Source organism: Sorghum bicolor, chromosome 6 (assembly GCF_000003195.3).
Source record: "Sorghum bicolor cultivar BTx623 chromosome 6, Sorghum_bicolor_NCBIv3, whole genome shotgun sequence".
NCBI classification, from domain to species: Eukaryota; Viridiplantae; Streptophyta; class Magnoliopsida; order Poales; family Poaceae; genus Sorghum; species Sorghum bicolor.
Window position 1 is genome coordinate 60,827,385 of NC_012875.2, and position 17,198 is coordinate 60,844,582.

A 17,198-nucleotide genomic window follows, 5' to 3' on the forward strand; every position below is an offset into this window, starting at 1 on the left:
ATCTCTAATAGGAAAATTAACTACATATTGTCTCAAATTTAAATAGATGACTATTGTAGCACCTGTTGCAAATTTATTAGAAAGATAAAAAGCGAGCCACATATCCAAACACGCAGGAGAGAGTAAGGCTTTGTTTACATGTCTTCAAAATTCCAAAAGTTTACAAGATTCTATATCATATCGAATTTTTAAACACATACATGAAGCATTAAGTATAAATAAAAAAATAACTAATTACACAGTTTGTTTGTAAATCGTGAGACATTAAACCTATTTAGTTTATGATTCGACACTAATTGTCATATACAAACGAAAGTGTTATAGTAGCCAAATTTCAAAAGTTTTTGATCTAAACAAGACCTAAGAGATAGACAATGGAGCGAGAAGCAGAAGACAAATGAGAGTTGGACCAACGGACTAGAACGACACATGGAAGAAATAAATATTCACTTTTTAACGCTAGATATAGATATATAGATATAAAAGTATAAAGGATAAACAAATGATTCAACCGGTCGAAGCCAAAGAAATCGGCAAGCCGACCGAACCAAAATTGCATTGCAGCAGCTGCCAGCGATTATTGTTGTCTTGTCGTGTTTAATTTTCAATTGAGTGAGGCGGATTAAACAAACGAAGCAGAGGATTAGGATTACTTTACACGTAATAGTGGTTGGCGCTGCAGTCTGCACGTTGCCGCTCCAGATGGTCGCTGGTCAGCTCAACTCAACCTCCGTCTCAGCGACACAGCCAACTGGCACGTGCTGTATTCCTGTGTCCTGTTCCGGGCGCACCTGTCAGAGACTCATCGCGATTCCCGGTCCAGGGGCAGCAGCAGGCCAACGACAGCCAAGCCAAGCCAATCAATGGTCCAACGTCACGTGACCTTGACCTGGTCTCCATTCCCGGCACGTGACCTCCTCCTGCTCCTGCCTGGCCTGTACTGTACCATGTCGGAGGGGCCAACGCATCATCTGTGTTGTGGTCGTGATGCCCATGGTACTTGGGCCTTCTTTAGTTCATCCAAAAATTAAAAAAAAATAAGATTTTTCGTCACATTAAATTTTGCGGCACATATATGAAACATTAAATATAAATAAAAATAAAAATTAATTGCACAGTTAACTTTAAATCGTAAGATGAATTTTTTAAAGTTAGTTACTCCATAACTGAAAACAATGTTTTTAAAATAAAAATGAAAGTACTATATTATTAAAATTTAAAAACTTTTTAGATCCCAACAAGACCTTGGTTAGCCCTTTTGTATCCAAATTTCTTCTCACATGTTTCCTCTCTCTCTCGCCTACTATATGAGCCCATTAAAAAATGTCGGATCGAAAAAAAACTACTACTAGAAAAACTCGTGAATATGATACAAATGCATATACAAAATAGAGGGATCAAAATTACAAGGATAAATGTAGGAATAAGTGTTTAGATCAACCGCTGAAAACAACGTACAAAACAAGAAACATGAGGTTTGAGTAGATTTTTTTTAAGTAATTAAATACTTCCTCCATCTAGTAAAGAATATGATTCTAGCATAGTGTCATGTTTTAGTATGTTATACATTTAACCTATTATAGATAAAAAACATATTATGATCAAATGTTTCAATATGTTTGGGACTGCTCCGCTCTATATTTTTTTCTTCAAATGATTTTAGCTTCACGTACTCCGTTCGAGAAAAAAGGGTGGAGTTGTGAGAACATCTAAAGAGATGCTCCACAAACTTCAGTTTTTTGTGGAGCTACTCCATGATGGAGTTTGTGGAGCAGTTCTAAATACCCCCTTAGATTGGTTATGAAATGTATTTTCTAAAAAATTTTTTGGAGCGATAAATGTGAATACCACTCACTGAAAACTTGATCAAATGTAAACCACTTTAACTTGTACGTAGCTCATAATTGCATGAGCGAGTATAAAGGAAAAAATTCATATATTTTCTTAGTCAACATGTAATATAAAGAAAAAACACACAAATAGCTCTAGCTTCTTGCTATTCAAAAGTGCACAAATATGGTGTTAATTTCGTAGCCCACGCAATTTCATAGTTTTCAAGATCACGTTTTGAATGTCGATATCTGATATTGTTGCTAGGGCACCATAAACAGAAGCCCTACCTACACTTGTTTATTGTGTGGGCTCCTTGCACTCATGTAGCATCACCCACACAATTAGATCTTATGTGCATATCAACCTGTAATTTGACAAAGATACATGGGATACAAATGCAACTACCAAGTAAGAGCAAACAAGGGTAAATGTCCTCACTTTGTAGGCCATCAACTTTCGAGGACGGCATCCCTTCGTGTATGACCATGAGCTTAGAGACCGTGTTGTCGTCAAGCACAAGGCGGAGGCGCCAAGTGACCTCTCTCGCACGATGAAGTGAACTAGCGGTTGTAGACGAGGAAGTGAGGCTTGGGGTTATGGGAGCTGAAGAGGCCAAAGACAAGGACGAGGAGCTTCTCTGGGAGGCCGACAATGTTGTCTTCCTTAGTGTCTTTGGTGATAGAGGCGAGGAGTGGTGGCGACACAGGGAGCTAAGGGGGAGGGTGCAGCGGAGTGTGACGTGGACGATGCTTGTCGATGAAGATATCTGCTGAGGAAGGAGGAGACAGATGTGAGGAGGAATGAATTGGTGGGACGAATAGAGAGAGGCGTGAAGGAGCAAATACTGGTATGAAGGTGTTAAAGAAGAATGAGAAGAAAAATAAATATATAAACTCGGTGTCTATGGATATATGTGTATTAGTGATGAACTAGTGGCGATTTAGAAAAATCGTCTCCATCAATAGCAGTGAAAAATGATATTAGATTGGAATCAATACTATCTAATAGTGGTTCATTTGTGACGTGGAAGAGATGCTCTAAGGATAAATTTTGGGGAATGCCAGGGCCATATCTCCCATCAGAGAAATGATTTCTTCTAAAAATAGCAGTAGCAGGTAGCAAAAGGTTTTTTTTTTTTTTTACAAAGGTAGCAAAAGGGGTTAGCACTTGCCAGGATTCAGGTGTGGTGATGACTGAGGGCAGGCCAGCAGGAATACAGGCGTAGCCAGGGTGGAACCAGCAATTTGCGGCCTGGGTTTGGGAGGTGGCAGCAGACAGCCGGACAGACAAACCTCGGGCTGTCCCATTTGGCTACGCGTCCCCCGTCCATATCCATAATTCCTAGCAATAGCAGTAGCATCTAGAAGGAAAGGAAAGGAAAGGAAAGGAAAGGAAAGGGCAGTCACGACGGCAGCAGCATTTGCATCGCGGCGTGTCGTGTCGTGTCGTCTGCACTAGGCAAGTATCCGCCGCCGCCGCCGCCCCTACCCGGAGCCTCCGTCGATTTGTTGGATTCGCAGGCGGCGGCCGCACCGCACCGCACCCACCAGCAGCCAATCAAAAGCAATCAGCCAGTCGCCCAGCCCAACAACAGACGCCCCAGCCCCCAACCCGGATTGCCCCGATGCGAGGCACAATGCCGGCCACCGATTCCTCGTCGCCGGCGGCCGCGCCGCTGTCCTCCATCGGCCGCTCCATCGCCTGGTCGCTCCGCCGGGATCAGAACCAGATCCACTCCTTCCCGCCGCCGCCGCCCGACGACGCCACCGACGCCTTCCAGCGCCGCGCCGCCCATCTCCTCAACAACCTCCTCGCGCCCCCTGCTGCCGACGACGTCCTCTCCCTCGCCTGGACGCGCCGCCTCGTCGACGCCTTCCTCCTCTGCCTCGAGGAGTTCCGAGCCCTGCTCTTCGGCTCCGGGGACGCGCCCGCAGCGCGGCCCCCGCTCGACCGCCTCGTCGCCGACTTCTTCGACCGCGCCGTCAAGGCGCTCGACCTCTGCAACGCCGTCCGCGACGGACTCGACCTCGTCCGCCAGTGGCGAAAGCACCTCGCCATCGCCGCAGCCGTCCTCTCCTCCTCCTCCTCGCCGCCGCCGCTCGGGGAGGCCCAGATCCGCCGCGCCCGCAAGGCGCTCACCGACCTCACCATCCTCATGCTCGACGACAGGGACGGCGGGGGCGTCGTTGGCCAGCGCAACCGCTCCTTCGGCCGACCTGCCAACGCCACCAACGAAAAAGCCGCCCGCGGCCACGGCCAGGGCCACCACCGCCGGAGCAGCAGCGGCGGGAGCTCCGGCTCTGGCTCGGGCTCCCACCTCAGGTCCCTCTCCTGGAGCGTGTCGCGGGCCTGGTCCGCCGCGCGCCAGCTGCAGGCGATCGGGGGAGGCCTGCCCGTGCCCCGCCCACAGGACAACGCCGCCACGGGAGGCCTCGCCTCGGCAGTCTACACCATGGGCGCCGTGCTCTTCATCGTCGCCTTTGCCCTCGTCGCCGCCATCCCGTGCCAGGACCGCGGCCTCCACGTGCATTTCTCCGTGCCCAGGAACCTCGCCTGCTCGGGCCCCATCACCACGCTCTACGAGCGCATCCTCGACGAGTCCAAGAAGAAGGAGCGCAAGAACTCGTGCGGCCTGCTCAAGGAGATCCACCAGATTGAGCTCTCCTCCAGGCACCTCATGGAGATCACTGACGCCGCCGAGTTCCCGTTGCACGAGGACAAGGATGTCCAGGTGCGGGAGGCCGCGCAGGACCTAGTGCACCTGTGCGACACCATCAAGGAAGGGCTCGACCCGCTCGAGCGCGAGGTCAGGCAGATGTTCCACCGGATTGTGCGCACACGCACAGAAATCCTTGATTGCTTGAGTAAGCCACATGGCACCCAGTGATGAGAATACGCAGGGAAACAGGGAACCCACACTGCTTGCTTGCTTGCTGTGATGCCACTTAAGGAAACATCCTTGTGTGAAATGCAGCAGGCAGGGGTCAGCCCGATTTAGATGAGGTAGCTTTTCTCTGCATAAGTTAGCAACTGCTACATCATACATGTGTCTTCATAGAGGCTTGTCCTTCTGTTTGATAAATTGGTTTCTTCTTTCTTTTTTTTTTCATTTCATTTTCTCGTCTTTGTAGATTGTGAATCCTTCCTTACTTGGCAGTGCTTCGTAGTAATGGTCTAATACTATTTATTCCATTCTTTTCATCTGGTTTGATGTGGTGATGCCAGTCACTTTGCTGATTAGTAATCAGTGATTAGTTAATGTTCATATGGTTAGGGTCTTTGCCAGCACAGAAACAAAACAGAGGTTTATGGTGCTATGCTATGCTGGAAGTGTTGAGAGATTGTGAGGTGATGCTATTGACATCACCACCAATTTTTTGTGTCCAAAGATTAGTGAATGTATATAGTCTGATCACAAAGGAGATGTCACTTCATCATTGATCACTCAACATTAACTTATGTTGGCTTTAGTTCATAGCAATGCTGCTTGTTTCGTCCATCCTGACAATTCATTGATCACTCAACATTAACTTATGTTGGCTTGGTCCATATCAATGCTGCTTGTTTCTTCCATCCTGTTTTTGCGTGTTTAGAGTTTGTGTTTCGAATGAACACATCAAACGCATGCTTTGCCACTGATATTGTTGTCTGTAACTCTATATTGGGGAAAAAAAGGCAAATGGACAGAAACAACTGACATAGTTAATTTCTTTGTCAATGAACTAATTTGGGTGAACGGAACCTTACTAGGTCCCGTATTTAAATTTGAGCCTGTGTTTGATATATATCCTATTCTTGTACACAGACTATAGTTAAGAAGAGAGATACAGAAGTACTGTTGAGTGCTTAGTGAAACTTGTAGGTATATCATTGAGCTACACATTACATCCTGTATGAAACTGCTCTTCAGAAGTACTGTTGTATTTATTGGTTCTAGAGATATCAGTAAGGCAGAACTTGGGTGGTCATGGGTGATGTGTTGTTTAGATGGAGTTCTGACTTGTATTGTTGCCAGGATACTTCAATTTGTTACATGACATTTGATTGCCCTTGAGCTGAGTCAACTCTGCATAAAGCCTTGTGGAGTTGAAGTATTCAAGGGTTGATAGTGGAATTCTTGAGAGAAATGGAGTCATGTGAGCCGGTCAATGTTCATGGTTTTTTGTATGGACCTTTTCTTTTATGTAGTACTAACCTACTGGTGCAGTGTGCACGTTGGATGTTTCTTGGTCAATAGGCAAGATTTTTTTTTTGTTCTAATTTATTATTATTGTCTTTTGGCCCCTTGTGGTTGTGGTTCCCTGGCTCTAGCATCCTCCATGCGCTGCCAAAAATCTCATTCCATGTCACTGCTGCTGAAATTCTGCCGTCACGTTCGTTCTCTGCACCTGTACATTTTTGTATTTTGGAAGGGAGGGAAGAATCCCCGGGCCTGGTCGCCTGGATGTGGAAGAAGTCTTTTGTGGTGCTGATTTTGGCTGTGCTCAAGGTCATAACTGAGGTACTACGTTTGTTTGTGCGTGCATGCACAGTTGAGCTTGAGTGGTTTTCAGGATGAGTTGGTTTACCTCCAAGGCCTTGTTTAGTTCCGAAAAGTGAAAACTTTTCGGAACTGTAGCACTTTCGTTTGTTTGTGATAAATATTATTTAATCATGGACTAACTAGGATCGAAAGATTCGTCTCGTGATTTACAGCTAAACTGTGTAACTAGTTTTTATTTTCGTCTATATTTAATGTTTCATGCATGTGCCACAAGATTCGATGTGACGGGGAATCTTGAAAACTTTTTGGTTTTCAGGGTGAACTAAACAAGGCCCAAGGCCTGCTAGAGACTTGTGTTGTCAAAAGAAAAAAAAACTTCTTGAAACTTCACTCTGTTTGGGTTTACTTGCCAAAAAAATACTGTAGCAACTTCGACCATCTGTTTTTTTCTGTACAAAATAATTGTACATACTCTAAAATGTGAAATACGTACTGACTATGTATGTTGCATAATAAATTATGTGTAGCATGGAAATTTCAAGCATCAAAACATTTTTTTTTAGAAAAAAACGAATGGTGAAAATAGCAAGACATGTGATTGTGTGTTTGGGTTAGGAAAATGACATGACCATGGGCCTCCAAAGAAAGCCTGTCTGGCACTCTGGGCTCTCGGACAGGGAACTACCGTATGGAACTGTAGGCTCTGTTTTTCAGTTTCAGGGGTCGCCCGCCCATGTTTTCCTCCAATAAACCATGTGTGGTTATAAGGTTTTCGCCTTTTCGGTGTCCAATTTTCATTCCTTGTAAACCAAAATGTTCTTAAGTGAATAGGAGGAACTCTGTGCCTCTTCAAACAAAGAGGTTTCTTGAGAAGAAAAACTGAAATGATTGTTGTGTTTTCTTAGGCCTTGTTTACTTCCCAGAAAATTTTGCAAAATTTTTCACATTCCCCGTCACATCGAATCTTTAGACGCATGCATGGAGTATTAAATATAGACGAAAATAAAAACTAATTGCACAGTTTGGTCGAAATGGACGAGACGAATCTTTTGAGTCTAGTTAATCCATGATTGGACAATATTTGTCAAATACAAACGAAAGTGCTACAGTGTCCATTTCCCAAAAATTTTCGGAACTAAACAAAGCCTTAGTGGGAAAGAACATTTTCTTTCGTCCCATGAAAGAATGACAGTTGTATTGAGAGAAAAGGATGACAAGGGATTTGCTGTGTAAAATGTATTGATCGAGGAAAAAAGAAGATAAGGCCTTGTTTAGTTCACCCCAAAAAGCAAAAAGTTTTCAAGATTCTCCGTCACATCGAATCTTGCGGCACATGCATGAAGCATTAAATATAGACGAAAGCAAAAACTAATTACACAGTTTAGCTGGAAATCGCGAGACGAATCTTTTGATCCTAGTTAGTCCATAATTGGATAATATTTGTCACAAACAAACGAAAATGCTACAGTACCGAAATCCGAAATCTTTTCGGAACTAAACAAGGCCTAAAACAGGAAGTGTCCTGGCACACAGAGTCATGGACAGAGTGAAGTCGGGCGTCAAGAAACGGAAACTCGATGGAAAAAGGCCTTGTTTAGTTCCAAAATTTTTTTGCAAAATGTGAATAGTCCCAATCTCGTTTGTATTTGACAAATATTGTCCAATCATGAACTAACTAGGCTCAAAAGTTTCGTCTCGTAAATTTCGACCAAACTGTGTAATTAGTTTTTATTTTCGTCTATATTTAATACTCCATGCATACATCTAAAGATTTGATGTGACAGAGAATCTGAAAAATTTTGCAAAATTTTTTGGAACTAAACAAGGCCAAAGTAGCAAACCACGAAAACTAGAAAAAACAGAAGAAGCAAACTCACTCAACTATATAGGCCTGGCTTATTTGAAAAGCTATATGACGACCATGCATGAGTCCATGACAGCAGCACGCATGGTTGCTAAGCTATCTGACAGTTTGACAACACTGATGGAGAAGAGACACGCCATGGCCCATGACCTGTTACAGTGAGTTACGTACAGCTAATCATCATTCACTCGTCGGCCGCTCGCCCCTCGTCGCCGTCGCCGGCGGCGGTGTGGGCTGATGATGAGACGACGATATTGGGCACGGAGCAGTTGAGGCGGATCTCTCCGGCGGTGCCGGTGAGCACGTCCATCTGGCTCATCTTGACGAAGGACCTGGCGAACTGTTCGAAGAAGGCGGCCTGGTTGAGCGCGAAGCGTGTGGCGGTGCGCATGGTGTCCGGGTGGTTGATGAGGCCCTGGTCCGACTTGAACAGCCCCTGCTTGGCGATGAGGTCGAAGTAGTACTTGTTGTCGAAGGCGTCGGGCGTGCGCACGTCCAGCACCTGGGTGACCACGTTCCCGCTGGGGTCGCTGGCGCACTTGGCCGCCAGCTTCCGCCGGAACGCCGGGTCCATGGTGTCGTCGTCCGCGTTCGGCGGCAGACGGTCGCTGAAGGAGGAGCAGTGGCCGCGGCCCACGGTGTGCGCGCCGGAGAGAGCCACCAGGTCCGCCTTGTTCAGGCCGCGGTTCTCGAACGCCGAGATCAGCGTCGGAACGTCGAAGAAGGGCGCCGGCAGGGTGCCCACCAGGTCGCTCGACGCCGGCGCCAGACCGTCGCGACGCCCCAGAGGAACGTCGAAGAAGGGGCCGCCGGACTGGATGGATGGAGTAGGCGTCGATATACAGCAAGGTATCCAACGTACATATATACTCTCAGATATATAGTAGCTAGGGTGATGAACGGCCGGCCGGCGATGGACTTACCGCGACGACGGCGTCCCGGGTAGCTAGCGTGGTGATGTCGGCGCAGGACACGGTTGGCCCACAGGTGGCGTGGACGTCGGCGCGGATGTCGTCGATGAGTTTCAGCGCCGCGGGACGCAGCGTCTGGTTGGGTATCTCAATCTGCTCGCTCTTGGGACCCGACAGGAGCACGGACGCGTCGCAGCCCTGATCGATGCATGATGGGTGATCGATGGTACTACGTTTTATTATTCACAGTTTCGTTCATGGATTATATATTGTTATATGCTTGTGAACTGTGTGTGTGTGTGTGTGTGTGTTGGTCGGTCTTAATTAATTGGTCATCGTCAGCATCAACAACGTTTTAACGTAGCTCCAGGGCGGATCGATCGTTACCTGCGGGAAGCAGTCGTGGAAGAAGATGCGGATGAGCCCGGCGGCGATGCCGATGTCGCGGCGGAGTGCCTCGGTGACGTGCCAGCTCACGATGTCCTCCACGTACGGGCAGGACGCGTCGTAGAACCTCCAGGAGAGGCCGTTTGCGATATCGGGTTCGTTCACGGTCACCGTGGCCGACGAGAGGGCGGCGCCGCAGACCGCTGAGATGGCCACCAGCAGCTGCACGGCGGCCACTGATCTGCTGCAGCTGCAGCGGGACGACCTGCCCATTCTGCTTGCCAGGTGCAGCTAGCAAGCACGACGATGTGTGGTGTGTGGCTTGCACAGGTCAACAGAAGGTGTAGTGCGTTATTTATAGGCGCGGTTATGAATGCATATGCAGCCCCATATATTATTCTCTAATCCTCTCATCGGTCTGATCCACTAGCTGCAACTTGTTCCATTTCATTTGCATTGCATCATCATCATAGAGTAAAGCAGCAAGGAATAATTAGCATGGATCAAGTGAATGGTTGTAGGAGGTAAAAGTATTTTTATGTCGCATCGCATGCGTTTTAAATTAAATCCTAGTAACATTTTTATTATAGACACAATAAGTCTTCTGCCGCCATATATATATCATATATATAGATATGCATGCAACTTCGTTGCAGCTTCGTTCCACATACACTGCACACCCACCTACTACTCACTGTTATACTAAATACTAGTGTCATCTATCCCTGAGTTGCTCACTCAAGCTGACCATTTTTCTTGCATGCATTGCATTGGTTCCTTTTGTCAGCGCGTCTGTTGGTTTGAATATATATATGGCACCTGCTCATCGATCATATTCCACGGACCAAGATAGATAGGTTAGACTAACAAGAGCGAGCCAACAAGTGGTACAAGATGATGCATTTCTCTAACGACATCTTTGAATACTATACATGTTAATAGGAATGTCTAGTGTAAGTGTACACTCCGCAGGTTGGAAAGCTAGCTAGCTGCCTGCCACCTTTTTCTTTTGATTTGGAAAATGCATGACAGTTTACAACGTCGTAAGTTAATGATCCGTTGTTAGCTAGGAAAATGACATTCGGATGGGATGATAGGGATGAGACCTGCCACTTGCATTTGCTATTTTGCCACGGGCTATTCTCATTCTATCCCAGCATAATCTTGACCAGCATCAGGTCAGCCAGGGAGGCAGCATGGGTTCACCCTCTCCAAAAGTCAAGCCATTCCCTCACAAATTTGATCCACAGGGACCTCGACCATGTTCAGCAACCTACAAGTACAAGCGGTGTATATATACCTAATAATTAAGGGCATGTTTGAGCTAATAGCCAAACAGGTCAACACAGGTCCCCGAGATGCCGCTCCGTGCACGAAGCCCGCGTCCCCGCTGTCTAGAGTGGCAGACGAGAGGACCCGAATAAGCGGGAACTCAAATTTATCAACCATAAAAATCATGGGCATATTGAGGCCTTGTTTAGTTCGCAAAATTTTTTGTTTTTGGCTATTGTAGCATTTCGTTTTTATTTGACAAACATTGTCCAATCACGGAGTAACTAGACTCAAAAGATTTATCTCACAAATTACAGGTAAACTGTACAGTTAGTTTTAATTTTTGTCTATATTTAATGCTCCATGCATGCGACTAAAGATTCGATATTTACGAGGAATTTTAAAAAATTTTGCGAACTAAACAAGGCCTGAAATTGTCTATGACACCACATAGCAACAAATTATGATAAAATTACAACAGATCATGCTACCTAGCTAGTGCCATGAAGCGCCCAGAAGTGCTCCACCAGATCATCGATCTCGAAGTAATCATTGGTGGAGAAGCCTAAACTGCTAGAAAAATGCAAGCAAGAGTTTTTGAGGGGTAGAGCAAAAGCAAAAACACCGGGTCTGCAAAAGTCCTAAATTGAAAAGCAAGGTGAGGCCAAGCTTTGAAGAGTTATTAGCCAAATATATACAAAGAAGAAAGGGGCTAATCAAAAGGAAAAGAATTTTCCACGGGAGAATGATTTGAAATCATTGACAACACACATAAGGAAGAACTAAAGCCATCAGTCATGCATAATGTAATCAAGCCACTGTAACGCATCCCATTCTATTTCCGTGCCGACTTGGTTATATCCTTTATTTGCACTTACTACTAACCTTGCTTGGGTATGCATAGGCAGTCATAATTCAATATTTAGTGTAATGCGTATTGCATATTCAAAGTATATATAATTATCATCACCATGGCCAATTGCTGTTAACAATAATTTGGTCGGTCGTCATAAAGAAAGTGAGAAGGGCAGCGAAGAAGTGTCCCTCTGGATTATCTGAGACACAAAAGAGGGAGACCCAACAGTGGACGCGCCAGATCAATGAATGAAACAATAAGCGTAAGTGATTCGATCCAGCATATAGCTAGCAGCAGTTGGAGCCGGCATAACAACAGTTACGGAACTTATTATCCGAATCCGATCCCGCCCGTTTCCGTTATTGCGGAAAAATCCAGAAATGCATCGTACGTCGACACTAGCGTGCCACCGGCCGGACTTCCTGGTTCCTGCTCGTCGCGGTGACCGTGAGTCGATCAGGCGGGCGGACCGGCCACCGCCCACGCTGTGCTGCACAGTTGCAGGTGCTGTACGTTAGTTGCTTCGTCCTCCATGAGACACAGTTGTAATCGATCGCCATTTTTAGGGCAAGAAAAGGCAAAAAGGATATATACACAGATAAAAGATGGATCTTGCTTCTACTCTGATCTCGATCGTCACCCATGCATTTGGCCATTTATTATAACAAATTCGTAAGCTAACACGTACGACGATACAGAGGATGCAAATGCATGCATGCGCTAGCAAGGCCAGTGACACACACACGTACGCACGGCCGGCCGCGATGAGATGATCGATGCCTCTTTAATTTTGTAATCACGCGTCGGCCGCGAGCCCCTCGTCGCTGTGGCCTGCAGATGCGAAGAAGGCGGCCTGGTTCAGCGCGTAGCGCGTGGCGGTGCGGTTGTTTACGTGTTGCCGTCGCTCATGAGGCCCTGGTCCGACTTGAACAGCCCCTGCTTCGCGATCAGGTCCAAGCAGTACGTACTTGTTGTCCAAGGCGTCGGGCGTGCGCACGTCCAGCACCTGCGCCGCGTTCCAGACTGCATGCAAGGGCATTATTGCTTTTTTGTCGTCAGCATGCAGCAGCTGCATTGTACGTGGACGTGGTCCGGCGATGGACGGACTTACGTACCGCGACGACGGCGTCCCTGGTGGCTAGCGTGATGATGTCGGCGCATGCAGGACACCGTGGGCCCGCAGGCGGCGTGGACGGCGGCGCGGATGTCGTCGATGAGCTTCCGCGCCTCGGGACGGAGCGTCTCGTTGGGTCCCAGATTCTGCTCGCTGTCGGAACCCGACAGGAGGACGGACGCGTCGCAGCCCTAATGAAATTTGCATTGCCATTAGCATCAGCACACACCAACGACGACGTACTGGTCCATGCAAGACCATACGTACCTGCGGGAAGCAGTCGTGGAAGAAGATGCGGATGAGGCCGGCGGCGATGCCCATGTCGCGGCGGAGGGCGTCGGCGACGTGCCAGCGCACGATGCCCTCTACGGAGGGGCAGGACGCGTCGTAGAAGCTCCGTTCACGATGGGCTCGTTCACGGTCACCGTGGCCGACGAGACGGCGGCGCAAATGGCTATTGTTGTTGCCGCAAGCGCAAGGACGCCGGCCACTGCTACTCTAGCCATTTTGCAGTGCTGCTTGATGTGGCTAGTGATGCTGTGTGTGGCTTCCACGAGCACGAGTCATTTATTTATAGGCGGGCGATTAATATGGATATGCTGGTCGGATCGGACCACATCCCATCTAGGCATGCATGCATGCATTCATTGCATCCGCCGGTCTGATTGATCCACTTGTTCAATTTGTACATATATTTGCATCGACATCGAGAGCATCATCTTGGACTGAAGCAGGTAGAAAAGCTGCATTGGTTCAAGTGAATGGTGGTAGGTGGTGATTAAAGGTAATTTTATTTTAGGGCATGTACAACCGATAGACGAGGTGATGTCTCTAACCGTCTCGAATTAAACGTAGAGACAACTAAAAAGACACGTCGTACAACCCATAGACGGTGAGTCGTCTGCAAGCTGTTTAATGTTGTGTATATAGTCAAGATTAATCATGAATACTATTTTGTGTACCACCGTGTTGCTAGTCTGAACCAAAAACAAGTTGCTCCGAATCAAACTGAAACACCGCTTCAAGTAATTTTCATGTAGCAATAACGCATTACACAGATACAACATATACTTGTTAACCGAAATCAATTGCATCGTTGTGTTCTTTGCAATGGCAAGTGAAATAATTTAGCATTTCAATTTGAAATTTATATGTGAAAGTAGCGCTATATATAGAGCAGTGCTCGATTATGAATCAGATTGGACCCCATCAAAGATATGAAATGCAACATCAGGCAATGAAGCATCAGCTAGATGCAGACAATCCATGAACTACTACGAGCTGTATTCAACTCAACGGAACGTGGACTCGCAATGCAAAGCTAGCAAGAATCAAAAGGCAGAGGCAGGGACGGAGGTCGCCTGCGCGCAGGCGCCGTGGGGTTGAGCTCGCTCGCGCGGCTCGCGGTGGCCGGAGCAGCTTCATCCAACCTATATCTTTGTGAGAGGAGGGAAAAAACAACTTCACCCATAAAGCTGTTTTGAAAATAAGTGTTTGGCAAAAAAAAACAGCTCACAACAGCTCATGAAGCTGTTGTGAGCTGTACCAAACAGGCCCTACATAACACACACAGCTAGCTAGCTTGCTTTAGTCGTACACTCAGCCAGTTTCCCTTTCCAATTCGGATAAATGCAAGTTTAAATCTTAGGTTAACCATCGGCTCGTTGTGAGGAAAATGACATTCGGATGGAATATGATCAGGATGCATGTGATGCCTAACTCACAGAGTGCTGACATAGCTTGTGTGGACACATGTGCGTGCGGTTCTTGATGCAACTTGTTAGTTCCTATCCTATGCAGTGTGTACTCCCTCCGTCTATAAAAAAAATAACGTTTTTGACTTTATCATGTTTAATTATTCATCTTATTCAAAAAATTTCTATAAATTATAAATAAATAAATATTAAAATATACTTAATGATTAAATAAGTTATAATAAAATAGATGATATTTAGATAAAAAGATAAATAAGATGGATGGTCCAAAAAGATGTCTAAAAATAAAAAACAATATTATTTTTGGGACAGATGGAATACATATATAGGCCTTGTTTAGTTATCAAAATTTTTCAATATTCTCCGTCACATCGAATCTTTAGAGTCATGTATGAAGCATTAAATATAGATAAAAATAAAATCTAATTGTATAGTTTGCCTGTAATTTATGAGATGAATCTTTAAGCTTAGTTAGTCCATATTGAATAAAATTTGTCAAATACAAACGAAAATACTACAGTAGCCAAAGCTAAAAATTTTCGTGAACTCAACAAGGCCATAGTCGTTAAGGCCTTGTTTAGTTCCCTAAAAATTTTACAAAATTGTTCAGATTCTCCGTCACATCAAATCTTTAGACATATGTATGGAGTATTAAATATAGATAAAAATAAAAACTAATTGCACAGTTTGGTTGGAATTGACGAGACGAATCTTTTAAGCCTAGTTAGTTCATAATTAGACAATATTTGTCAAATACAAACGAAAGTGCTACTATTCCTATTTTGTAAAATCATTTGATCATTTGTTGACTTGGATCGGGTCAGTCATCTCTCTGTTATGGCGGCAGGGCAGCAGCATGGGTTCCTACACTGTTCATTGCTTGCCAAACTTTGTACTAGTACTAGGCACGTGCTGGTCATTCACAAAACTACAAGAAAGGCATGTACCTTGTTCAGCACACTAAAAATACTGATACGCTAGATTTCTGCACAAACCATATCTCTTTCAATGAAATAGAGACAGGGGAATATAATGCAATGTCGGAAAAACATACTTTTAGTATACACACAAGCACTGTATACACGCAATTTCAATACGGCCTTGTTTAGTTACTAAAAATTTTCAAGATTCCTCGTCACATCGAAGTTTACAGCACATGCATGGTGCATTAAATATATATAAAAAAACTAATTGCACAATGTATCTGTAAATTACGAGACGAATCTTTTAAGCCTAGTTACTCTATGATTGGACAATATTGTCAAATAAAAACGAAAATGCTACAGTGTTAAAATCAAAAAAAAATTGCGAACTAAACAGTGTATTCATTTGTTTACAGCTACTCCGTCTCCGTGCGAGAGAATACCTTGCTTTTTTTTTACTCGTGTAGCCATTCGTCCGCCGTAGCACTAGCATGCATAACTTCCGTGAACCTTCGAAATACACTGCACCGGCCGGCCGGCCAGCCACCTAATCCGCTGCATCGAAATATGATATCGTCTCATGAGTACCCCCACGGTGGCCCCACCAAAACAAGACGTTAATTAAGATTGAGCACTATAGTAATGTATGCTTTCTAGCATGTCAAAAATAATGTGGAGGCTTGTGTTGGAAGATGTAGTGGTTAGGTTGTTGTATTTGTAGCCTTTCATCAATGGAGGCAGACAATGTATGACAATAATCTCTATTAACCATTAACAAATATGGTTGCCTTAAACTGACTGCCCTCCTAAGTCATTAACAGAAATGGTTGCCTTAAACTGGTCGCCTCCGTTGATAATCTATTAACAAAGACGGTTGGCGTAGGAGGACAATCTTCGTTAGATGATTAACGAAGGCGGCCGTGTTAAGATGTCCCCCTCTGTTAATATATTTTGTTAATAGAGGCAGCCAAGTAACGACACTCGCCTTCTCTCTCGAGTACTCCCTCCATAGTCCATACTCATAAAGAAAGTCGTTTTGGACAAGATTTGAATCAAACATTGAGAATATAAATCATAAATAACTTTTAAGCTGTTGAGTTTGAAAATGTGAAAATCATATGAACAGATTAGTCTTGAAAAACACTTTCATAAAATATGCATATGCCACTTTTCGATAAATATTTTTATAAAAACAAAGAGTCAAAGTTAGGCTTTGGAGACCGGGTCGTTATCCTAAACGACTTTCTTAATGGGTATGGAGGGAGTACTTGCTTCCAAGCGAGGTGAGGTCTTGATCATGCAGCGTATGGGCTACACCAAGGGTCCATCAACGCCATTCACGTCGAAAGTGGAGGCCTATGACACGATCTTAGATGGCTACCTAACTGCATCCAACGCCGAAGCACTGGGACGTGCTCTTCGCGGACGGTTCATCTAGGTAGCCGCAAAGACGCAAGGCCACCTCGTAGATTGCACCGCTGCATCGGTATTGGTTGTTTTTCATTTATGTAATATCGAAGTTCTTTTGCTAGGATGGTCCATCTACGACTATTTTAGGTTGACCTCCTTTAGCGCTCGATAGAAGCACGTTGTTTGTAAGTTCGAACTCTTTTTCTTAATATAAAGATGTACAAATCTTTTGTGTATTCGAGGAGAACAAATTGACGCTCACTTTCATTAAAGGATTAACAGAGACAAGTGACTTACAACGTCTGCTTCCGTTAATGGTCTAATGACGACAAAGATGATCATCTTAAGTCGTCTGGCTTGGTTAATTGTTAATGGAGGTGGATGTTTCTCCACAGACAACCTCCACTCTATTAACGGAGGTGGCAGACTA

General features: G+C 45.2%; 3 protein-coding genes across 3 annotated transcripts; 1 reads left to right on the forward strand and 2 right to left on the reverse strand.

The window, feature by feature from the left end:
- LOC8076509 lies at positions 3,052-5,288 on the forward strand. Its single transcript, XM_002447324.2, has one exon. It carries the CDS (start codon positions 3,458-3,460, stop codon positions 4,718-4,720), a length of 1,263 nt encoding a protein of 420 aa, XP_002447369.1. The 5' UTR covers positions 3,052-3,457; the 3' UTR covers positions 4,721-5,288.
- Positions 8,179-9,807, reverse strand: LOC8076510 (peroxidase 12). Its single transcript, XM_002448775.2, has 3 exons — positions 9,479-9,807; positions 9,104-9,289; positions 8,179-8,994 (listed from the first exon to the last, which is right to left on the reverse strand). Exons 1-3 carry the CDS (start codon positions 9,749-9,751, stop codon positions 8,365-8,367), a joined length of 1,089 nt encoding a protein of 362 aa, XP_002448820.1. The 5' UTR covers positions 9,752-9,807; the 3' UTR covers positions 8,179-8,364.
- On the reverse strand, positions 11,153-13,249 carry LOC8055465 (peroxidase 10). The gene is made up of 3 exons (XM_002448777.2): positions 12,988-13,249; positions 12,722-12,911; positions 11,153-12,629 (listed from the first exon to the last, which is right to left on the reverse strand). The coding sequence occupies exons 1-3, from the start codon at positions 13,039-13,041 to the stop codon at positions 12,403-12,405; spliced, it is 471 nt and encodes a 156-aa protein (XP_002448822.2). The 5' UTR covers positions 13,042-13,249; the 3' UTR covers positions 11,153-12,402.